The 25,247-nt window shown below is 46.3% G+C and overlaps 1 protein-coding gene across 1 annotated transcript in view; it reads left to right on the top strand.

Annotated features, from left to right (window-relative positions):
* Positions 1 to 17,385, top strand: part of TTC9 (tetratricopeptide repeat domain 9) — a 29,803-nt gene extending 12,418 nt beyond the window's left edge. The window contains exons 2-3 of the mRNA XM_005865772.2: positions 13,606 to 13,788; positions 15,794 to 17,385. Of these exons, the coding sequence (XP_005865834.1) occupies positions 13,606 to 13,788; positions 15,794 to 15,873 (263 nt within the window). The 3' untranslated portion in view covers positions 15,874 to 17,385. The remainder of the gene's footprint in view (positions 1 to 13,605; positions 13,789 to 15,793) is intronic.
* Positions 17,386 to 25,247: the final 7,862 nt, after the last annotated feature.

Raw genomic sequence — 25,247 nt, forward strand, 5'->3', positions numbered from 1 at the left:
TGTCCATCGGTTTGGCTTATATGCATGCATACAAGTCCTTTGGTTGATCTCTTCCCCTTACCCCCACCCTCCCCTACTTTCCCTCTGGGGATTGGTAGTCTGATCGCTGTTTCTCTGTCTCTGTTCATCAGTCTATGTTGTATTATGCTAAGTGAAATAAGCCAGTCAGAGAAGATAAATACCACGTGATCTCACTCATTTGTGGAATATAGAGAACAACATAGACTGGAGCCCCTTCTTGATGTCGAACCAGGAAATGCCCTGGCTTGACCAGGGCTCCTCCTGCACGTGAAAGCACTAGCAAGTGTGCGCCTTGGGCCCTCCTTTTAGTCCCGCCTCCAGGCGCTCCTCCACCAGACTGCCCCGCAGTGCCCTCTCGGGCCTGGGTTCCCCGAGGCGGTGCCCCATGAGCGGGCAGTGCTTTCTGCGCTGGAAAGCAGAAGCCTCTCCCGCACCTCTCCTCCCTGCTGTCTTCGAAGACACCATGGGCAGGGGTGATGCTTAAAAATAGCTTTCTAATTACAAAAGGCAAACGTCGTCATTGTAGAAGATAATTGAAAATAAATGACATTCAAATCAGAAAATAAAACTCAACTTGTCACCCCCCCCCACCCCCACCCCAAGATGCCCACTCTTTCCTCTTTGGGTTTATTTCCTTCCAGTCTCCCCCTCTGTGTGTGCGTAACATGTCTATGTCAACCAAACATCAGCCAGCCCACTTTGAGGTCGACCTCTCTCCAGCTTATTTATAAAAGCAGGGGTTTGCCCAGCCGGTGTCCATCAGTGGTTGAGCATTCACCTATGAACCAGGAGGTCACAGTTTGATTCCCAGTCAGGGCACATGCCTGTGTTGCAGGCTTGATCCCTAGTGTGGGGAGTGCAGGAGGCAGCTGATCAATGATTCTCTCTCATCATTGATGTTTCTATCTCTCTCTCCCTCTCCCTCTCTGAAATCAATGAAAAAATAAAAATAATAAAAAAGGAATCGTCCTTATCAAGTTAAAATAACATTATCCCATATAATAAAAGGCCAGCGACTGTAATGGCGGAACGACCGATCGACCAGTCGCTATGAGGTACTTTGACCACCTCTCGGTCCCTCCCCCCAGCCTGCAGGCTCTGATGGCCAACAGGGACCACAGGAACTGGGTGGGTGGCAGCAGGGCAGGACTGGGGACTGGCGAGTGGGTGGAACGCCTACCTCTTGGTCCCTCCCCCCAGCCTGCAGGCTCAGATCGATCGCCCAGCCAACAGGGAACTGGGGTGGGTAGAGGTGGTAGAGCGGGACTGGGGACTGGCGAGCGGGCAGAAGATGGCCCTGATCACAGGCGAGGCCTAGGGACCCTACCCGTGCACAATTTCGTGTGCTGGGCCTCTAGTATATATGAAAAAGCAGGGGTTTGCCTCACATGTGCTGGGGCTGCTGCTGAGAACTCCATCTCCTTTTCTTCCTCAGCCCCCACAGGATGCTGCCGTCCACCTGGGGGTCAACCGAGGGCCGGTTCTGCTTCCCCTCAATGCCTCTTCCCTTTCACATCCCTTGGTGCCACATCGGGCTATAGTCACACTAGCTTTTACTGAAGGTTACAGGACACTGTAGGAGTTTCCATCTCAGAAATGGAATATTCAAAATTCTTTTTCCTAAAACTCATTTGACCATCAGGCTACCAGGAATTTCTTATTGCCTTCTCACCTTGTGTGGCAGGTTCCAAGTCCCTACCGAGCTTCTCAGACGTTCCCCTCTCCCGCCCCTCTCCACAGCCTAGGTTCTCCTACTCTCAGATTCCTGTCATTTCCTATGCAGAGCAATTTGGCCATCTTTGCATTTCAAATCTTCACTTCCTCATGAAGCAGTTGATGAGGGTATTCTAAAAATAAGGTAATTTCTTCCCTAAGAAGCATTCTGATGCCCACTGTTAAAATTCTACACACACACACACACACACACACACACACACACACACACACACACACATTTTCCACAAGATTCCATTCTACTGCACAAACTTTTACAACCTTTATTTTTTTCCACCAATAATTCCCATGGGAAACGTTTTTTCAGCGTCATTATGTATTTTTCTACGGCATGATTTTAATGCCTGTGTCATGTTCCATTATACCAACATCCTGTTATTTATTTAGGCGATTTCCTGCTGATGGATATGTAGGTGGTTTCCAACACTTTGCTCTGCACACACAGGGCTGCCACAGAGAAACCACAGAAGTGCTCTTTCTGCTACACACATGCCTGTGAACTAACTTCTCCCCACATATAACTGGTGACATGATGGTTGCTCCGGTGTCATGGAGGGATGGTGGGAGAGGCCATGGAACAGGAGGGATGTTGCTGGGGTCACAGAGAAATGGCGGGAGAGGTGATAAGGACAGGGGAGGCATTCTTTAAAGTCCAAAAAGAGAACAGGATGGAATTTTGGCTTCTGAGATTCCCCCCTCACCCATCCTGGCTCAGAATTCCTGCCGAAGGGCATGACACGTGTCCTTGGCCAGAGCCAACAAGGAAAAGACCATGTCAGGCAATGGATTTCTTCTGAATTATTTCTGGGCATATACTCATTATTACATTCCAAATGGCCCAGCTGGTCCCGTTAAAGTCCCACTTCCAACCCAAGAAAGGGGTGTTAATGAAGACTCCAACAAAAATAACCCCGTCTGCCTTCTCCCTACTACTCCCATCCCTCTCTGTGTATACCGCATTGAGATCAAGAGTGAGAGGGGCCACGGGTGGGATAACTTGTATGGATGCTCCATAGCACCGGGTCTATGTCTTCCCTCATGAACAGTGTGGCATGTGACAGGCACCAAAAAACTGAGCTGACTTCAGGCTTTGGCATTACAACTCTCTTGAGCAGATTCCAATATTTCTTAAAGGACTATCCTCATAAGTCTTCTGCCTACAAGATTTTTAGATTGGCGTTTCACCTTAGCTCTTCTACCTGCCACTTTGACAGCAGTACTGGCCAACAAAGGGTGCATAAGAATATAAAGTCGTTGATGATATCAACACCTTCTGAATGCTTTCCCTTTTCCTCCTAAAGCTCTGAGCACAGGCCATGATGAATGCATCCTTATTGAACACCTTTACTAAGAGCCTCTGCCCAGGATTGTGTGGAGATGGTGAGAGGGGTGCAGCAGCCCTTGTTTGAGCAGTCCTGGAATTCTGGGATGGGGGATGGGGGGGGGGTCCAAGGGAAGAATTCAAAGGGTTGGAAAACAAAGAGCAACTTGGGAATGGTGAAAAGCAGAGATCCCCAAGGACAGTGTTGCTAAAACAGAGAAAACAAAAGAAACACTTGGCAGTGTTTGCATCAATCAAATGCAAGCTGTGCTAGATTGGGGGGAAAAATAGGTCAGAAATTAAAGTGTGTGGCATCGGAGGGGAGTCAGCCCACTAGGTAAAGCCAAAGGACTCCTGGTAGAGGGCGCAGCCACCGCAGCAGTGGGAGGACTCTACCTGGGCACCAGGCAGGGCAGGTAAAGCGTGAACAAGGACACTGCCATCCTACTTTTGTCGTAGCTTCTCAGGGCCTTCACCTTGGAAGAGGCCTTTAGAGATTAGCGTGTCCAGGTTTCCACTCTTTACCACCAGCTCTGCAGGAGTGGAATCAACATGGGACTTGGGCTGAGACAACCCTGGCTCTTTCCCTACAAGTCAAATGGCCTTAGCAAGTCCCTTAACTTCCCCTGGAAGCTTCTGGGAGCAGGGCTGAAAGTACCTATTTCCCAGAGTCACTGTGAGGGTCAATGAGTTGTATAAGACCATACAGATGTTAGGTATTGCTACTTACTGAGCATACAATATGTGCAAATCACTACGACGTGGTTTTGCTGTGAGGGGACTTAGAGATGCCCTACCTATGGATGCTTGCTGGAAGGGCGAAGGAGACACGGTCCATTAATGACTGCAGGGATGGGCATCTCCTGAGCCTAGCCTGTGGCTGTGAAAAGTAATTTTTCCCTTGGGAAAACGAAAGGGTCAATTGGATGATCATACCTGTATATTTGACTGCATCAGAAAAAGACTCCCCATCATGTTGTGTGAAAGCATTACTATTAGGTGGTGGTGGGGCATGTGTGTGCATGCTATAATCCATAGGTAATAGAAAAATGATAACTTCTCAGCAAGTTAGAAATGGAGGGAAAGTACCTAATCTTGATAAAGAGCACCTACCAAAAAACTAAAGCTAACATCATACTTAATGGTGAGAGTCTAAATTCTTGCCCTTATGACCCAGGAATTGCACTCTTGGGCATTTATCCCAGAGAAATGAAAGCTGTCTGTGAATGTTCATAGAAACGTATTCATAATAACCCAAAACAGCCCAAATGTCCTTCATCACATGAATGGTCAAATAAACTATGGTCCATCCATACCATGGAATACTACTCCTCAATAAAAAGGAATGAACTGTGGATCCATGCAATAACTTGGATGTATCTCAAGGGGAGTATGCTGAGTGAAGAAGAAAGAAAAAACAAGTTCCAAAAGACTTCATACTGTGTGATTCCATTTGTATAACACTTTGAGATGTTAATTTTAGGAGTGGAGAACAGATTAGTGGTTGTCAGGGGTTAAAGAGGAGATAGGCCCTGACCGGTTTGGCTCAGTGGATAGAGCATTGGCCTGTGGACTGAAGGGTCCCACGTTCGATTCCAGTCAAGGGCATGTACCTTGGTTGCGGGCACATCCCCGGTGGGGAGTGTGCAGGAGGCAGCTGATTGATGTTTCTCTCTCATCGATGTTTCTAACTCTCTATCCCTCTCCCTTCCTCTCTGTAAAAAATCAATAAAAATATATATTTTTAAAAAGAGGTGGGATACAGAAAAGACATGGATGTAGTTATAAAAGGGCACCAGGAGGGGATCCTATGGTGATGGAACTGTTCTGTAACTTAATTTTGGAGGCAGAGGAACCTACATATGTGACAAAATGAAACTAAACAAGTGAAGCTAGGGAAATCTGAATGAGATCTGTGGATCGTGTCAGGGTCAATAGTATAGTTGATATATTGTACTACGGTTTCATAAGATGATACCATTGGGAGAAAACCGAGTAAAAGGTACATGGGGGATCTCTCTGTGTTATTTCTTACAACTGTATGTGAAGCTACAACTACCTCGATTAAAAAAATTTCAATTAAAAATAATGTTGTGGGGATTAGTTTGCAAGCACCAGGTAGGTTAGGAGCTGTCTCAGGAAGAAACCAGAGATGTGTCGTGTCAGCTGTATTAGGATAACAGTAGACTCTCAATGAAACCAGAGATCGTGGTGGTTTTAGAACTTAAAAAAAAAGTGTTGGTGGACACTCTGCACTTGGTTTCTCTTTGAATGCAGAGAAACAAGTGGGGTAGAGGGTTCTGGAACGTTCTCTAGGAAGCTTCCAGATGAGAAGTATACAGATAAAGTGAGCACAGTTTGGCACCATCAGGTCTTACACGTAAGCCTCACAAGAATCAGAACTCAGAGCTCAAATCTACCTGATGAAGGAACTGAGTTAATATTCACTACAGCAGTGGTTCTCAACCTTCCTAATGCCGTGACCCTTTAATACAGTTCCTCATGTTGTGGTGACCCCCAGTTTCATTGTTACAAATTGAACATAATTAAAGCATAGTGATTAATCACAAAAACAATATGTAATTATATATGTGTTTTCCGATGGTCTTAGGCGACCCCTGTGAAAGGGTCGTTCGACCCCCAAAGGGGTTGCGACCCACAGGTTGAGAACCGCTGCACTACAGGCAGTTGAACATCCTAGGAGGGCAGTGTGCGTGATGCTTGAGCACAGCCTTAGGTGCCAGAAGGCTTAGTCTCAAATCCTAGCCCTGACTCTTACTAGCTTTGTGATCTTGGGCAAGTGACTAAACTTCCCTGGGCCTCAGTTTTTTTCCATCTGGAAAGTGGGGAAAATACTAGAACCTCAGTGCCTGGCCTATTCATGCTTACTAATCTGCCCTTTTATTACCCTTCTGGGAGGATGGATGGAACATCTCAGCCTTTTGTTTCTCCATTTCCCTGGCCTGGTCTCCTCTTCTCCAGTGAGAAGTCTCCAATCACTATGAAGAGAAAAGCCTAAAGTGTCACAAGTTGACTAAGAACAATTGTTTGTCCACATGTACAGATTTTCACATGGTCATCTGGTGGGTAATCCTGGAGCCCCACATGGCTATCCTGGGTTCTAAAAGTTTAACCAATTATATGGTTATTAAGAAACGTATATCCAAAATGCTAGAACATACCAGCTCAGGCAATAAGGAGGCCCACCTATAGGTGCCCATTAAAAATGTGGATTACTGCCTTGCCAGTGTGGCTCAGTTGGTTGGAGCATCCTCCTGTACACCAAAAGGTTGCCAGTTTGATTCCTGGCCAGGGCACATACCTAGGTTCCATCCCCTGTATGGGCACATACAGGAGGCAACTGATCAATGTTTCTCTCATATATCAGTCTCTCTCTCTCTCTCTCTCTCTCTCTCTCTCTCTCTTTCTTCCTTCCCCTCTCTCTAAAAGCAGTAAAACATATCCTGGAGTGAAGTTTATCTTACCAATAAAAATGTGGATTACTGGACTCTTGGGAATCTGCATTGCCCGGCATGGGGTCTGGGAATCTTCATCTACACTAATAAAAGGGTAATGTGCTAATTAGATCAGACGTCTTCTGGACAAAGCCACGGTGGCGGGGGCTGAGGCAGAGGCGGTTAGGAGTGATCGAGCTGGCAGGGGAGAGAGGTAAGGGGCGATCAGGCTGATAGGCAGAGGCAGTTAGGGGCGATCAGGCAGGCAGGCAGGCAGGTGAGCGTTTAGGAGCTAGCAGTCCCAGATTGTGAGAGGGATGTCCGAGGGGTCCCAGATTGGAGAGAGTGCAGGCTGGGCTGAGGGACCCTCCACCCCTGTGCACGAATTTCATGCACCGGATCTCTAGTGTTAAATAAGCTTCCATGGATGATTTAATGAGAAACACTTGTCTGTAGGGTTCTGTTCAGGTGTCAGGCTCTGGAGCTTGGGAAGCACGGGTTATTTTCATCCTGCCAATAAGCCTTCAAGGAAAAGGTAGGTAGCAACAAAAATTACCTTCATTTTTACCCACTGCAACACTGAGACCCTGAGAGGTGAGGTATAACTCAAGGACACCAGTGATGCCTGTGCTAGGGACGTTGTCGTGCATCAACTAACTCAGAGGCACCAAACCTGGCCAGCAACTTCTCCATTGAAAATATTTCCCTCTTCTCTCATAGGCTCTCTCATGCCTTATAGTCTCAGGAACCAGGCCTATTAATTTTCCTACCATGCTGGCTTTTAGAGCTCCTAGCTCTCTTGAATCTTAGGACTCCAGAGGAGCCCAGCGACTTTGGGTCCCTCCCTTCACCCCATCCATAAAGCTGTCAGCCAGATACTGACTGTGGAATCCACTCATCCATTCGTGGTGAGGGGAGGGGCTGAGAGCGGGGAGCAGGCAGCTCTAATGTTTGGGGTGTGGAGGGGTGGGGGTAGAACCAGCTGTTGACTCAGAGGCTTTCTAATCTATGAGAAGAAAATAGGCCCAGAACCCCACCCATTCTTTCCCTCGAGCCCCCCCTTTCTGACTGTAAAGCTGCTTTGGTGATGTTCTTTGCATGTACCCGCTTATCCCCAGTAGGGAAAACACACCTTTGAAAGGAAAACTGATAAGTAAAAGCAAGCCTCCAACCTAGGTTTGGGAGACATTTGTGGCAGGTGGGAGTTTATGTGCAAGCCAGACCATGACACAAAAATCAGAAATCAAAAGAAGAGAGTTGTTTGCAGAGCTCTGAAGGCAAGCATCTGTATACGCAGGAGCGACCATCAGCACTTGCGTGGAAAGGTGAGATTGAGTGGGTTGCTGCAGTCCTGTGATGGAGCCCCCTAAGTAAAAGTCACCGTCATGTCACTGCACACTCTATGTTCCCATCGCTCTGCCATAGGAAGACCCTCCACAATGCTTCTGACCTATTCCTAAAAATGTGCTTTAAATTAAGCTGTAGCTTCGTGTATGTAGGACTCAAAGGGACATTTTCTCTGATGAAGGTACATGTTGCTGGAGAAACCATATTTGACAAATGGCTTCCTAAAGAACTAGCAGTTAGGAGATTGAGCCGAGTGCCAGCACTGTGTGAGACATATAGTACATTAACTATGTCATCTTATCATCACAGGAGTTCCCACAAAGGAGATATTACCTCCATTTAACACATGAGAAGGAGGCCCAGGAAGATTAAGTAACGTGCCTGAGGGCCTGGGCTAGTGGGTGGCAGAACTTGGGTTCCAGCCCAGGAATGTGTATCTCCACATCCACCGCTGCTGTTCAGCCAGGACCACCCAGAACTGGCACGGTACTCTGTGCCTATTCAGTGTGGTTATGACCCATACCAGCAGCTGAGTATTCTGAATGTCACCTCTGTCCAGATCCACGCTCCTTCCACTTGACTACTATGCCATTGCCCTTTGAAATCAATTCGAAAACCAATCAAATAATTTGGTTAACTTTGGGGAAAATTTCTCCCAGTAATGTCATAGCCCCTCTTGCTGCCACCTCCCAAAGGAATGGCCAGCAAGGTGCATGAGTTTCCTGAGGCTGCTGGAATAAAGGGCCACAACCTGGGTGGCTGCGGATAACAAATGTATTGTCTTGAAGATCTGGAGGCGAGGAGTCTAAGATCAAGGTGTGGTCATGGGTAGTTTTTTTCTGACCTCTTTGAGGGAGAATCCATTCCCTCCTACCTCTGGTAGCCTCCAGTGTTCCTTGGTGTGTAGCTGGCCATCTTCTCCCTGTGTCTTTTCACATTGCCTTTCCTCCGTGTGTCGGTCTCTGTGTCCAAATGTCTCCTTTTTATAAGGACACCCACCGTTTTGAATCAGGGTCCATCCTAATGACCTCATTTTGACTTGATTACCTCTGTAAAGACCCTCTCACCAAGTAGGATCATGGTTTGAGGATTCCAACTTATCTTTTGGGGAGGACACAATTCAACCCCTAACAGTGAGGCAGCCCCATAGAGTAGGTTCCTTCTCCTCTCTCCTGGCCCCAGATGGGTCTTTCCTTCCCTTCCATCCAGGGAAAACTACCGTGAATCAGCTGAAAACCAATGGCTACAAAAACTTGTTCGGCCTCCTCTCATCCAGTTTCCCTTCATCTCGTGCCAATGAGTGGCGTTTTGCCCAGGCAGTCACTATGCCCTGCGTGCACCAGGAAAAACAAAAACAGGTTGCCAGAGCCAGGAAAACCTGACATGTTTTAGCCTGAGGTCTCAGTATGGTTTCTTTGGGGAACATCAAATGATTTCCCTTGTCTGAGTGCATGAGTGTGCAATGGGGTTAAGTTGCTGGTTGTCTTAAGTTTTCCTACCACAGATCCCTTAAGAAAGCCTGCCTGGCCTTTTCATAGAAACATACCCTAACCACCCAAGGTGGGCAATGGAAGAGGAACCTCCACATGGAAGGGGTGGTTGGAGACTTACAGCCCCAAGTCTTGTCCCAAATGTACCTTTCTCTTGTAAGTTGCATATGAGGCTCAGGGAAGGCTGTTTCTCTTCCAGCACTTCTTCCCAAGCATGAAGAGAAACTCGCATTCATTCTCCACCAGTCCATCAGTCCCAGGATGCAGTGTTTGGTTCATTACCTGATCCCAGTGGCCTGTGGGGTGCCCAGTGCAGTTAGGCATCACTTCTGGCCTTGACCGTGGAACACAGAGGAAGGTAGTTTACACAGGTGACCTGTCCTTTGCCAGGGGTTACGTGGATTTCCAAAGGCTTCAAATGCAAACTCACAAGCACCCATGGTCAAGAGCACAGTCTTGGAAGCCTGGCAGAAGTGGGTGGATATCATCATTCTTTCACCTCCTACTTGAGTGACCTTCAGTAGATTACTTAAATTCTATGGAACTGGGTTTCATCATCTGTAAAGCAAACAAAAATAGAACCTGTTTCATAGAGTTACTGTGATAATTAAAAGACATAGGATATGTATGTAAGGTATTGAGTTCCACCTCTGATACAGGGGTGGGGGGGATTAAAATGGAGATAAAGGAAGGGCAGTGAGACGACCCAACCCATTCTAAGGGTCTACTGCACCCCAGACCCTGGGTAATGGGCAGGGGGATGTGGAAGGAACATCAGAAGACTGCTGGTCAACCTCTCCTTAACTTTCTCAGCTCTAAAATGTGCCTTAAAAACATCCCAGCTTATCTATCCCATGGGCTTGTTACATGGACCCTGAGTAGCTCCCCAGCCAAACTAGAGAGGTCTCCCAAAAATTACCTGTAGGTAGGGCTGAGGGCAGCTTTCCAGACTCTCTCTTATCCCCTCCACCTTGGACCCTCTTGAGAGCTCTGGCCTGGCACCCCTGCTTCCTTATCTGGATGGCAGCCCATCTGGACCGGAGCTAACTCTAGATTTCTCTGTCTTCCTGGGCTCTGCCTCTGATGCCAGCAGGGGCTCCACACCCTGGGACCTGCCTAGCCTCACCGCCCAGCAGGTCTGAACCCTAGGCCAGACCCAGGTATCACAGTTCCCACTGGATCTGTAGGGGAAACCATGACATTTTCACCAAATGAGTCCCAGACATTGTTATTCCAGAAATTGATTGCTATTGTTCCTTTAGCCCTGGGGAAGAGGGATCTTTTCCATTTCCAGGCCACCCTCACCATTTTAGATGTTCAAAAACTGTGTTATAAAGAAAACGAAGTTCCGTTTCCTAGACTGCTCAGGTCAGCAAACAGTGTTTGGTGGAAAACTGGACAGGAAGAGGCTGAGATCACATCGGATAGGCACGGGGAAGCAGAGACAGGAAATCCATCAGTTCTGGGGGCAGATGTTGAAGCCTGAGTCCCCCACAGGTAGTAGCCAGAGGTTTACACGCAGGAACCTCATGGCAGAAACCCCTCCATGTCTGCAGAACTCTGTGAGCACCAGGGCCGACCCCACAGCTGGGGGAGGAGAGGGAAGGTGAGTTGGTGACATCAGCCCAGCGGGATAGCCCCTGGTGTGTCAGCAGATAGAGATCATCTGTGACAACAGCCGCCCACACCCAGGCCCACCCCAGGCCCAGGGGGCTAGCAGCAGGTGGCTTTAGCTGACTTGTTTGGCTTTCTGCCCTGTGGCCAGTGGAACCTGACAGGTCAGTTTCCAGATCTGGGCCGATTTTCTTCCACTTCCTGGTTCTCACACCTTCAACTTGAGAAGCTGTGGTTCCCTTCCCCCTCACTCTGCAAGAGGATGTGTTTTGTCCACAATGCCCAGAGAAAGGTCTGGTCTCTTAATCAGCCATTCTGAACCCTAGGAAGTTATTTAAGGGATCAAAACAGCTGAAGTTAGACCCCTGAAGATTAAAATCAGTGACTGGCCTCTATCTGAGGACGGTTCTTCCAATGTGGGAGAGACCTGAGCACAGAGACCCGCCAGCGCGCCCCTCGCCCCACCAGCCAGGTCTGGGCAGGAAGGAGCAGCTTTGCCTCCTAAGTCTGTTTTTTTAAATTGATCTATAGAAAGAGAGGGAGAGAGAGAGAGAGAGAGAGAGAGAGAGAGAGAGAGAGAGAAACATCAATGTAAGAGAAATATCAATCTACTGCCTCTTGCATGCCCTACTGGGGATTGAACCTGGGCATGTGCCCTGACCAGGAATCAAACTGTGACCGCCTGGTTCATAGGTCAATTCTCAACCACTGAGCCATGCTGGCCAGGTTCCTAAGTCTGTTTTTATTTGCTTTGGAGAAGGTACCTTTTTTTTTTTTTGCAATCCCTTTCACACTTCTTTACTGAATATTTGAGTGATCAAATGGAGATGGAGGTAGCTCAGCAGGGCTGGGATTATGGCAAGGCCAGTGAGGCTACTAGGGAACCAAATTGCAAGAGGCACTCGCTCTCGGGTTCATACAAGTTCTCACCCTGGTCGGACCCTGATTGCTGGTGACGGGAAGCTTCAAGGGGAGATGGTTTACTCAGAAATGGCTGACTGTGGAATAGTGAGGGGCCCCACCACAGGCACCTGCCAGCCTTGCTTCCTCTTTCCTGGGACGTCCAGGCCTCTCATGTCCACAGGTGTACCCTGTGTGGGGCTGGGCACTCCCTGTCAGAAGGCCCCTGCTCCTGGGAACTGCAGAGAGAAACATGTATGAAAGAGAACTTGAATCAAGTCAGAGGTAGTTGTCACTGCAGGGGTGCAGGGCTGAAAAACATTATAATAATATTAAATACCACTTTGGGTACTTACCATGTACCACGCCCTGTGTTAAATACATGATGGCCATTATTTTATATAATCCTCTCAACTCAATAAAGAACTCGGGCTCTAGAGCCAGACAGCATGAATTTAAAGCTCAGCCTGGCCTCTTTCATGATGTGTGACCTTGGGAAATTACTTAACCTCTCTGGGCTTCAGCTTTCTCATCTGAAAAATGGGAATAATAATAGAACTGACATCATGGTATTCCAAGGATCATATCCGGTAATACAAGGAAAGCAATGAGACAAGCATCTGGCACAAGATAAGCACTGGACAAGTATTAGCCATGGTTAGTATTGTGATTGCCTCTTGTAGCTTATTCCTGGGGTTGCCTCAACAAAAGTCTCACAGACTGGTGACTTAAACAATAGAAACGTATTGTCTCACAGTTCCAGAAGCTAGAAGTCCAAGATTAAGGTGTTGGTAGGGCTGGTTCCTTCCATGAGCTGTGAGGGAGAATCTGTTCCCTGCGTCTCTCCTCGATTCTGGGGTTTGCTGGTTTATAGATGATCATCTTCTCCAATGTCTCTTCACTTCGTCTTTCCTCTGTTGTGTCTATCTCAGTGTCCAAACTTCCCCTTTGTTTGAGTCTGTCTGGGCTGCTATAACAAAAATACCATGGATTGGGTGGCTCAAACAACAACCCCTTATCTCTCACAGTTCTGGAGGCTGAGAAGTCCAAGATCAAGGCACTGGCAGATTCGGTGTCTGGTGAGGACCTGCTTCCTGGATCTTAGCTGACTTTTTTCTCACTGTGTCCTCACAAGGCAGAAAGGGTAGAGGAGCTCCCTGGGGTCGTTTTTATAAGAGTATGAATCCCAATCATGAAAACCCTGTCCTCACGACATAGTCTCCTTCCAGAGGTCCCTCCAAATTGGGAATTAGTTTTCAACATATGGATTAGGGGAGGGAGGGTGGAGAAGCACACACATTCAACCTATAGCACCCTTTTTATAAGGACATCAGTAATAGTGGCTTAGAACCCACTCTAATGACCTCTTTTAACTTGATTACTTTGGTGAAGACCCTATTTCCAAATTAGGTCACATTCTGAGATACTGGGGATTCACAATCCAACACATCTTTTGTAGGGATGGGGTGGGGGGGCAGGGAGAGACACAGTTCAACCTATGGTACAAGGCTAAGGAACTTGCTCAATGTCACACATCTCATTGGTGATGAAACTGGGTCCTAGACCCCAGGATTATTTGATGACACATTTCATGGCATGAACCCCATGTAAAGCCCCAACATTCTTAAATCTTCTCTGGATGGGGAGAAAGAACCAAAGAGAGACATTCAGAGCCGACTGCTACTGTGTTGATGGCATTTCCCCTTCTTTCTCTCTTCTCTAGCCTGCCTGCTCCAGGCTGAGCTGGTAAACTATGAACGAGTCAAGGAGTATTGCCTCAAAGTCTTGAAGAAGGAAGGGGAGAACTTCAAGGCTCTTTACCGGTCTGGTGTGGCCTTCTACCACCTTGGGGACTATGACAAAGCACTCTACTACCTGAAAGAAGCAAGGACCCGACAGCCAACAGGTAAGGCAGAAATTGATGTTTTCTCATCATCAGCCACCTCTGGCAGCTCCTGGGGCCCTCTCATTGGGATGGGCAGCTCTCATGATGTAGGGCCAGGCAGGTGCAGAAATGGCAAACTAGGGGTCAGGTGGCCGCTAGAACCTGGAATGAGGAGAACATACAGTCCATGCATTTGCCCAGGGCACTTGGGCACCTCTTCTCTTCAAATTGAATACAGAATTCTTTGTCTTTTCTAATCCAGAATCCAGCTTTCTTCACTTATTCAATAAATACATATTGAATTCTTATGATGTGGCAAGATTTCTGCTGGGCACCAGGGATGTGGATGAGAAAAGGTGGCTCATATATTTGAGGAGCTCACACTCTGGTTGGCAAGACAGAACACAAAGGAATGATTTGGGTGCTGAGCCCAGTATCTTCCAGGAAGCGTGCTCTGCCTTCTCCAGTCAGATCCCATTCCTGAGAGGATGCGTTATCTGTACCATTCTTGCAAATTCACATCCACAAGCTCAGCTATTCATTCATTCCACAGATACTGATTAAGCAGTTACAATGGCCTAGGAACTGTTCTAGGTGCTGAGTAGATGTCAGGGAACGAAAGAAAGCTGTTACATTCAAAGAGTTTATGATATAATGGAGGGAGATGGACAGTAAGCACATGGACAGATAGATAATGCAATATTTAGTAGTATTAAGGGCTATGAAGAAAATAAAGCAGAAAAAAAAGGATCAAGAGTAAATGGGGTGCTATTGTAGACCTGGTGGCGAGAAAGAACCTCTCTGAAGAGATAACATTTCAATAATGACTTTGACTTGATGTTGCCATTGTTCATGGGGCTGACTTTTTAAAATGCATTTCTCTTTCCAAGAAGTCTTTAAGAACTTTAGGATCAATTTGCAAATCTCCAAATGTATACATTTTTCTTTATTTTTGTAAGAGCACCAATATCTTTATGTTTTGATTAGCTTTCTGAAATCAGTCATGTTCCCCCAACTGTACTGTAACCCACTTGAGGACAAAGAACTGGACTCAATCAACAGAATTTTCTTGAACACCTACTGTATGCCAGCACTGTTCTGGCTGCCTTGTGTGCCATGTGTGGCATATTTTAGAATGCTATAGCGTTCGTTTCTACTTCTGGAAGCGAACATCTCAAGCAGCCCTGTAACTCTTATATGCTGGTATGTGCAGAGCTAAGCAGCTGTTCCGCATCATACCCCACTCACCAATTTAAAAGCTGGGATTGGGGGATAATTTCCCAGTTTGGGGTGCGGTGGCCTGACTCTACTTATAAGGACAAAAATAAGACAATGAAGCAAAGTCATTTTAAACTCTTCAATTTAAAAAATTACATTCAAGTAATATTTCTTGGTCATTAGATTAGCACTGTTAGGCTAACCTATTTTGGCCCTCATAGAAATGCCATGAGGAGGGTATGACCCCCAGGAGAGGCAGGCTTTGGAGTCAGATGCATCACATACTGTTTGTCTCCTTGGGCATCACACTTAACCTCTCTCGGGCCCAGTTTTCCCTTTTGTCACAGGGAGGGTGATGCTACATACATACCTTGCAGGGTTTCAAGGAGGGTTAAATGAGATAACATGGCACAAAGTAGGCATTCATAAACGGAAGTTGTTTCTTGCAGACAAGACAGGAGGCTCTGAGAAGTTGATAACGTGCCTGCACTTAAACTCTAAACAGAGCCTCCGCTCACTGTGCTGACTCAGGAGCACGGGGATATGCTGTTTCATAGAAATAAAGGGGGACATCCCTCCTCCTCTCCTCTCCTTCCTGTCTGTCCCTGGGTCAGGGTGACCTGTCCACATTTGCTAGGGGGAGGCCATGGAGGAGAATGCCAATGTCCTGGCTGCCCTCTCAGGACCTTGATGACAGCTGACATCATGGACCTTAGTTGACTGAGGATGGCCTGTCCAGGATCTATAGCTGTAGGCCCAATACTTCCCCTCACCATGTGTCCTCTAAGGTGTGTTTCTCTCCTCACAGACACCAACGTGATTCGGTATATCCAGCTGACGGAGATGAAGCTCAGCAGATGCTCCCAGAGAGAGAAGGAAGCCATTTAACTACAACACCTCTCTAGACTTGCACTTGCACCCGACCCTGGACTTGTAGGCATCCCCTGGCAGAGAGCCCCTCCCTGGGTTCTGGTCCTTTCTCCCAACTCCTTCCACCAGTCCGCCTCCCCTCCCCCAACCTCCACCCTTCCCATCTCTTCTTCCTGTTGCCCCTCAACTATTGTCTACTCCCAGTGTGAAAAGAAGGAGATGCAAATTTGGAATCTGGTGGGTTGCCCTGACAATGGAGATATCTTCTTCTTTAGCAGGTCAGCCACTGAGAGGGACCTGAGCTCTGTGGGGATAGCCCCGGAGGATTCTCACAGACCAGGAATGCCTGGATTTCTGACAGAGGCAGATCCTGGCGGTTTACCATCCCAAAGGCAGTAGGCATAGAACCCATGGCTGGACCCTGCACACCTTTCTGACGGACCAGAGCATCTCAAGGCAATTGTGACAGATCCAGGGTTGAGACAAACACCAGGAGCACTGGTTAAGGCAGGAGAGAGACCATGAACTTGTACACTGGATTTCCCCACCTCTACCCCCAGTAGCCTCCGCCCCTGCCTCTCTTCCTTGTCTTGGCTTGTGCTTTCTTCTCTTGCCGTTGGGGACCTGAGACTGTGCCAGGATTCACATGCCATTGACACCCACTCTCAGTGCCCTCTGGTGACCACACATACCACCCTCCCATCCCCCCAGCAGGCAGCTGTGACAGCAGAAGGGCAGGATCAAGTGGGCCAAGGGTTGACCACTAAGGGGATGTGGGGAGGGAGAGGTGACGTCCAGGGGAGAGAGCATTGTATAGACTGGGCGACTCATTAAGTGTAAATAAAAATAAATTAACAGGCAGAAACTCCTGTCATTTCTGTTGGAAGCAGCCCACTCCCCCACGGTTACTCCCTCCCCCAGCAAACTCACTCAGAGCTACTTCTAGCCAGGCAGGATGGGGCTTCCCCGGTGGCCATTTGTTCCCTGGTCTACAGCGTTGGCTGCCTCCTCTGCATGTTAGAGTAGGCGGGGTTGGGGATTCTGCCCAGGGGGTTGGCTTTGTGGGACTTTGTGGGACTTGTACAGCCTCTTTGATGCCATTAGCTGGACTCAATATCTAGCACAGAGAATGTGTTCAACAAATATTTGTTGAATGAATAAATTATGACTGCAGACTGGCTCTCCTGCCTTAAACTAATTTCATCCCAGCCTAGTCTCCTGATATCTATGCTCTTCATGCCATGTTGCTTCAGTCAAATAAGAAACATTTCCTGAGGGCTTCTTGTTTGCCTACCATTGTGCAATATGCTGTGGGACATAGGACGTGGTCCTATGGAAGAGTTCAGAAATACTCGTGTGAGATTATTACCAATGACACCTTTCATTTATATGATGCTTTAAATTTTTCAAAGCACTTTCATGTATCTTCCGTGTGATCAGTGAAAGAAACAGTATTGTACAAATTAAAATATATACAGATGCAATAATGTTCATAGTTAGCATTTATTAAATGCACTATCCTCAGCTCTTTACATGTATAAGCTCATTTCTTTCATGCAATTACCGTATGAGATGGCATTTCTATTTGAAGGATAAGAAAACTAAAAACCAGAAAAACTAACTATCCCAGCCCAGCAACTGGTTGAGCATCAGCCTATGAACCAAGAGGTTACGGTTAGATTCCTAGTTAGGGCACATGCCTGGGTTGCGGGCTCGATCCCCAGTGTGGGGCATTCAGGAGGGCAGCCAATCAGTGATTATCTCTCATTGATGTTTCTATCTCTCTCTCTCTCCTTCTCCCTTCCTGTCTGAAATCAATGGAAAAAAACTTATAAAAGAAAAATGAACTGTTGCAAGGTGGCATGGCCTTAAGTGGAATAGCTAGGATTTGAGCCAGGTGTGTCTGACCCCAGAGCTCTACCTAAAACTACTCTATAATTAGTTTCTGCTCTACAAAGTATATTGAGCAGTTACAACTGCTCAAGAGCAGGACCGTGTGTGTTACATTAAAAAGTTTTGACTGTAGTACCTGAGCTGCCTCTTGTGTTTAAAATGACCAAAGGGAAAAAAAAAAAAAGGTCCCTAACACTAGACTCGCTAGTCGCCAGGGTGGTAACAGGCCAGGAAAAGAGAGCTGAGCCCCACAGTTATTTCTGCGTATTGTTCATCCTACTTGCTGATGGGCCAGCATGTGTCCAGACAACCCACCTAGCTTTCCTCACCTCATCCCAGCTTTGGGGAAGAGTCACAATTACAGGCAGAGGATGAAAGGGAATACCAAGTTGATGATGGGTTATTTGTTTAATCTGGGGCTCCACCACTGCAGGATCTCATGGCTGCTGAGGGGCCTAGGAGCCAGCAGCCCAGGGGATACTTACGTGGCTTCTCAAAGGCTTCTAACCGGGACCGGAAGAAAGTTCCAGGAATATCCAAGGGCCCACAGTTGCTTGCCTGTAGCTCAGCCTCTGGAGAAGGGGAAAAGGAAAAGGCTGTTACAGCTGCCCCATTCTACCCAACCCCTAACCACAGCCCGCTCTCTGCCCTCTTCCTCCAAAATGGTTTCATGTGACCCTAATTCAAAACCACCCTGCAGTGTACATAGCACAGGCAACCGTGCAAAACCCCCCTGCCCCCAAGCCTCCAGTCCAGAAAAGCTCGTGAGTTGGCGAGCTGCTTGTTAGAATCCGAAGGATAAGATGAGGTCAGAGGTGGCCTGTAGAACCAGTTCAAACTGGCAGGGTCTTCCTTTGGTCTTGCATTCAGGAAGGACTCAGAGTAACTATTCCCAACATGGGTCGCAAGAGAGGTCAAAAAATGAGTTGCAGCGAGACTGGACAGATGGGGCTAAGGTTGTTATCATCCTTCCAAAGAAAAAGGTTGGAAACCAGAACTAAATGAGCACAACCTCATGGGACATCCTAGTACAAGTGTACAGGCTGTCTGCTTGTCTGGTAACTTAGAGACACATGCTTATTGGAACTCCATTCACTGTGACCCAACGTTAAATGATCCCAAAGGAAAAAGCTGCCTGGGGTATTAGCTGATGTCCGGGCTGAGTGGTGAATCTTCTGTTCAGTTGTCCAGCAGAGACGTCAGGGAGCTGCTAAGCAAAATCAGGGGTGTTCACCTTCCCGCCCGCTTCCTTCTCCCCGCCCCTCGCGCACACAGGGCTTGCCATGTAACTGCACGCTGTGTTTGCAGATGTCACTGCTGAACTCTACCTGGAGCACGAAACCTGGATCTGACCTGCTTTGTCATCTCCTGCTTGGACTTTTGGGATAGACTCTTTGGGAAGAAAAATTATACCTTTCTTGTAATAATTATAAACGCCTCACATGTGTATTGTGAATTTTAAGTGGCGGGGAGACAAACTCCAACTCACAATCCTAGTACCCAAGACAAGCATTATCATCCTTTGGGATATATCTTTTGGTTCTCTTTGAGATAAATGCACACCTGCACATACACAGTTTGTTGTGGGTTGTTTTTTTTTTAACAAAAACTAGAGCACATTGTATATATATATATTTACTCTTTAATAACTTACTTTTCAAAATGTGCATATTTTAGAATATGAAATACCTACACAGACACAAAATTCAAAAATTACAAAAATCTCTATAGTAAGAAGTAAATCTCCTTCCCACCTCTCTGCCAGCATCTAATCTCACTCGTATATCCTGTATATCCTTCCGGAGACATTTAAGCATTTTCAAACATATGTCCATGGTAGCATATGGACGCACGTTTTTGCACCGTGTGCTACTCCACTTATTATGTCAGGAGCATAACACCTTTACATCTTTTTTGCGTGTCTCTCGAACTTTTCAACATCATCCCCATTCTACAGATGGGCCCTTATTTGATAACCAATCTCCTAATAGTGGTTATTTCATTTGTTCCCGGTCTTCGTTGTAAATAAGGTTGCAACAGACATTCTTGTAGCTAAACTGCGCACAAGGAAAAAATTGCTTGGCTATCTTTAAGAATTTTGATAGAAGTTGCCAGCTGTCCTCCAGAGTTTGTACCAAAGCGCTCTCTTATCTGCCGCTTGAGAATGCCCTGTTCCCTGCACCCTCACTCGTGGTCGGTATTAACCCTTATAAAATCTTCACCAATTTGATAGAAAAATAATAGGATGTCAATATTGTTTAAACTTGCATTTCTTTGGTTATTATTAATGAACATCTTCATATGCTTATTGATCATGTGTACTTCTTTCTTTGTGAAATTTCTATTCATTTGATATTGGTATGTTTACCTTTATTATCAACATGTCATTTTATTACGAATATTATTTTTGTCAAGAAACACTGCAAATGGGCTTTCCAAGTGCTTTGCTCTCTAATTTTGTTTATGGTGCTTTTTGACATACATAAATTCTTAATTCTGCAATCAATTTGTTCCTCTGTTGCTAGCTTCTTCTGCCTGTGGCTCACTCTCCCATTTCTGCCAGGTGGCCCTTCTAAAGCACACGAATGGTGTCGCTCCGTAGCTTGAACATCTGTAGTGGCTCCTCATTCACTTTAAAAGCCAAACTCCTTAGCATAACACACAAGGGCTGTCATGTGATTTCCCCCACTGGCTCTTCTGGGCTCACCCGCCGGTCTTCTTCTCAGGTGCCCTACATTCCATTGCCACACAGCTGCTTGGCATTCCCTGAACCCATGTTCGGGGTCTCTGGGCCTCTCCATGCTGTTCCCTCTGCCTAGCTGCCCATGCCTTACCCCTCCAGTTCCCTCTTCGCCTTGCTAACTCCGTTCGGACCCTAAGCATCACTACTTGAAAGCAGTCCCTGACCCCTTAGTCTGCGCTCCTGAAGCAACGTGAGCCTACCTCTGGCCAGCATTTGCTACAGTGAATTGGAATTTCCTGTTTATGTGTGTCTCCCTCGCTACCTGGATATTCAAGGCAGGTGCTGTGGTTTGTTCATTTTTGCAGCCAGAACGTCTAGCACGACGCCTTCACATAGCAAGTGCTCACTAAATGTTGAGCATTGAGCTTGGCACGGATGAATAATGGATTCAGTGGCAGATGTTACTTGAGGTAAATGCAGGGCCGGGCTGGATCTGTGCTTCTGAGAAGTGAAGAAATCCTAGGAGACTTGGGTTATAAGAGAAGCCAGGTGCTCCACTGCTGTGCTTTCCAAAACATCAGAATCACTTGAAGTAGCTTTTAAAAAATGCATCATCTCAGGCTCTGCCTTAGATCCACTGAATCAGACTCATGGGAATATTGCTCCACATAAGATAGTGTGTGTGTGTGTGTGTGTGAGAGAGAGAGAGAGAGAGAGAGAGAGAGAGTTCTGAAGTGTTTCTGATGACCAGCCAGGTTAAAAAGCTGCTGCTGAAGTAGTCCAGCAGATAAATCAGAGCCCCTATTTCAAGTCATGTGACCTTTGCAGTGGATAGATGGAGCTGCTTTATTCGAACACCAGCTTTGACATCTACTGGCCGTGTGACCTCAGGGCAGTTGCATGACTTTTCAGGCCCTCATTAGCCTCACTTAAACATGAGGACAATATTATATGCCCCTTACAAGGGTGTTGGGAGGATTAAGAACTACCTGTCTCCTAGCTCCGTGCCAAGCACAGAATAAGCATGAAATAGAACATTCATTTCCTTCCCCCCATCCTCAGCCTCAGTTTTTTCATCTATAGCTTGGCTGCTAATACCTGTATGTTTGCCTTCCACATTCCCGCACCGAACTCCAGAAGGTACAGGACCAGTACTTGAGCGATGCAGAGGGCAGAGGAAGCCCCTTATCCTACCGCATGCTCTCTCCCAGCACAGCAGAGAATGTATAGCAACCAACTGGAATGATTCTGATGCTTTTCAGACCCAGTTGTCTTTTAGTCGCATCCAAAGATCGACACAGTTTTCTTCCTGTGGTTCCACCCAAAGGCCAGTGGCTTTTCACCTCCAAAGTGAAGGCGATTGTCAGAAAAGAGAGTAGTCATTGCCTGCTCCCCTTCCCGCACCCTGGGATCCTCATCCCATGCCTCAGGGTTGGAAAGACAAGACTGAATGTGAGGTCAAAATAGCTCATCTACAGCCACCTCGATTAAGATGCCTCTGGTTCCCACTCCCAATGCCTACACATTCTCTCCTCGCCAGCCCGGGGCCGGCAGCCGAGGCAGAGAAAATGCCTTCAGTCCCTCAGGCCTGACAGAGTTCAAATTACCGAGTCAGCATGAAAAGTCCCACTCTAAATGGACTGAAATTGGATTCTATTAAAAACCGCACTCACTGAGGCCCTTGGCTATTAATATTTGCTACAACATGGAGGAGCGGGAGGAGGCAGAGGCTCCTGCAAAAGGTTGGAGATTGCAGCTGTTCCATGGAATTGCTTTTCTGGAAGCAAGCCTACATCTGAAAGCTAGATGTGCCCTGTTTTTAACAGTTCACAGAATATTAGGGCTGGAAGGAGTCCTGAAGCTCTCTCGTCTTATAGATGAGGGATCAAGTCCAGAGAAGGCAAGTGACTGATTCAAGGTCACACGGCTAGTCAGTAACAAAACCAGAACTGGAACGCATCTCAGTTTTCTGACAACGAACTTAATACTCTTTCCACTGAACCTACATACACTTACAAAGCACCTCTCTCTCTCTCTTTTTTTTTTAATGTAATGCTGTAAAATTATTCTCTTCTAGAGAAATGGTAACCTAAAAATAAAAGGCCAAAGTAAGAGGCAAAAAAGCATTTATTTGAGATAAAAAAAAAGGGAAAAAAAAGAATAGCTACTCAAAAAGCACTGATTCAGGAAGAAACCCTAACTCAGATTTGGGCAGAAACCCAAATCCAAACTCCTCAGCTTAGGAGACAAAAACAAGAAGTATTTATGAAAAAGGGACAATTCTATCGCTTGAAGGAAGGCATTTCTACTGGTGCAGATAAGCTTACAGAGTGACGCTAATTCAAAACAATGTTTTAATTTTCAGTCCAGTAGTCATCAGCCCAGTAGTCATATCTGCTTCTTGTTATCCTTGCAAACAGTTCTTTGGGACACAATGTTGTCTTAGGCCCAGTGCAAAGGTTCCTTTGCTGCTTTAACATCCAAAGATTTGAGGCGTAAGACATGCAAGAAGGGTCCTCTGGGATGGCAGCTCCAACTCCATTTTAAAGTGGCTCCGTGTATCTAATAGAAAGAAGGGGCATAGTACTCATTCATTCATTCCTTCACTCCATCTTTATTATTCCAGTCACTTCGGTATGGGCGGTTCCGTGGTTAACAAGGTATTTTCTCTGCTTGACAAGCTTACAGTCTACATCAAGCATGTCAAACTCAAAGGCTAACACGGGCCAAATAAACAAGGTTTAAGTTTCTGTGGGCCGCAAAAAAAAAACAAAAGCTTCAATTTTCATAGAAACGTAGGTTTATTTCAATAGAGACATGCTGAATACAAAGGGCTGAAATAAATGAGGAATCGTTAACATAAAATAATAGAACATTTTAATAAAAATTAATATTTTTTCTTGAACATTAACTTACCAGACACTGAATAACTGCACAAATTAATAAGCGTAACGCAAATAAACCTATTTTTCTTGTTCTCCAAAAGCAAAATATTTCCTGTTGCGCACACCAAACAAGTCAGTCCAAGACTAATGACGTGGCCATCGGCTGCTAAAATATTCGCTGCTAGTATTAGTGGAGAGAAAATTAGTGTGCCTGTGCGTAAGGCGTGTAAGGGAAATGAATGCAACACGATTATAGTAATCAGTCATTAGCAAATGTTGTAGTTTGTTATTAATAATTATGTAGAACAGGATATTGTAAAAAATTAAGTTATGAAATTTTTATTAAAATATTTCTTACATACCGTTATAATGGCTGGGCCGCAAAAATATTCGTTGTGGGCTGCATGCTGCCAGCGGGCCGTGAGTTTGACATGCTTGCTCTACAGGGAAGAAAGAAAAGAAAATAGGCAACTTCAAATCCGTCTAATAAAAACACCAAGGGCACCATAGAAGTAGCATCTGCGGCCGTTCTGGAGGATCGGGGAAGGTTTTCCTGAGAGAGTGCTGACTGGCGGACAGAAGTGTGAGAGACGAGTCAACTGCAGTCCAGGGCCAATGGCTGGGGTCTGCCTCTCCTTTTCCAGGTTGTAATGTGAAAAGATTTGACAGCTTGAGATCAAGTGCTGTCTTTTCTTATCTTTTCCCTGGTTGTTCATGCCTGAGCTCAGCCGATGTCATTTGTACTACCCTGTGGACCCAAAGGCTGAGAAGTCACAGAAGACTCTGGAGGTTATATCTGATGAAATCCCCTCGGAATAGAACAGGGACAGTGGCTACATGCATTATCTCTGAGTGCGATCAGACGCTCTCCAAGACCTGTGATTTCCTTTATAAGCAAAAATTCCAGACCAGGTTTTACAAATATAGTCACAATGCCATAAGCAGCCTGAATATCTCCTATTGTTTTATGTTCCTTTGTTTTCTCTAATTTCAGCTTTTTTATTCTAAAATTAGTGCCCCAGTGCACAGATTCGTGCACATTGAAAGGAAATTAATTAGAAGGAGGCCTGTGGGGCGGGACTAGGCGAGAAGGGCCAGGCACACCCTGGAGCCAACCTCCCATGGTCCCAACCCAGCCAGCCACACCTGGGGCAGCGCCATGGCTTGAAGGGTGTCTGCGGAGTGAGCAGGGTCCCTCTGGCAGGTGGGGTCCCTCGGCCTGACCTGCGGGGATCAGGCTGAAATTGGCTCGCCAATATCTCCTGAGGGGTCCCGGATTGCGAGAGGGTGGTTCTTGGGTGACGCACGCACCCTGGAATTGGTCTCTCTCCTCTCTGGTTCTGGGGTGCATCACCCAAGAACCACTGCTGCCAAGTCACCGCAGCTCGGCAGCTCCTGCGTTGAATGTCTGCCCCCTAATAGTCAGTGCGCGTCATACCTACCAGACGGTTAGATGGTTGGATGGTCCGATGCGGGGGTTGTCTTTTCAACAAACTGTGCTAGGACAACTGGATAGCCAGATGAGAAAAAATGAAGTTGAACCACTACTTCACACCATATACAAAAGTTTACTCAAAATGGATTAAGGACCTAAATGTAAGAGCTAGAACTATAAGACTCGTAGAGTGTAGGTGTAAACCTTTGTGATCTTGGTAAGTGATGGTTACCTGGATATGATACCAAAAGCATAAGCAACAAAAGAAAAAAATAGATAATCTGGACTTTTTCTCTATTAAAATGGAAAACTTTTGTATTTCAAAGGAGACCAACAAACAAAAAAGCAAATGACAGCCCACAGAATGGGAGAAAATTTTGCAATCACATATCTGATAAGATATTTATATCTAGAATATATAAAGAACTATCATAATTCACTAATAAAAGACATATAAATTGACCACAAAATAAGAGCCGAAGCATGGAGGCATTGA

The sequence above is a fragment of the Myotis brandtii genome, unplaced genomic scaffold, assembly GCF_000412655.1.
Source record: "Myotis brandtii unplaced genomic scaffold, ASM41265v1 scaffold213, whole genome shotgun sequence".
In the NCBI taxonomy this organism is placed as follows: Eukaryota; Metazoa; Chordata; class Mammalia; order Chiroptera; family Vespertilionidae; genus Myotis; species Myotis brandtii.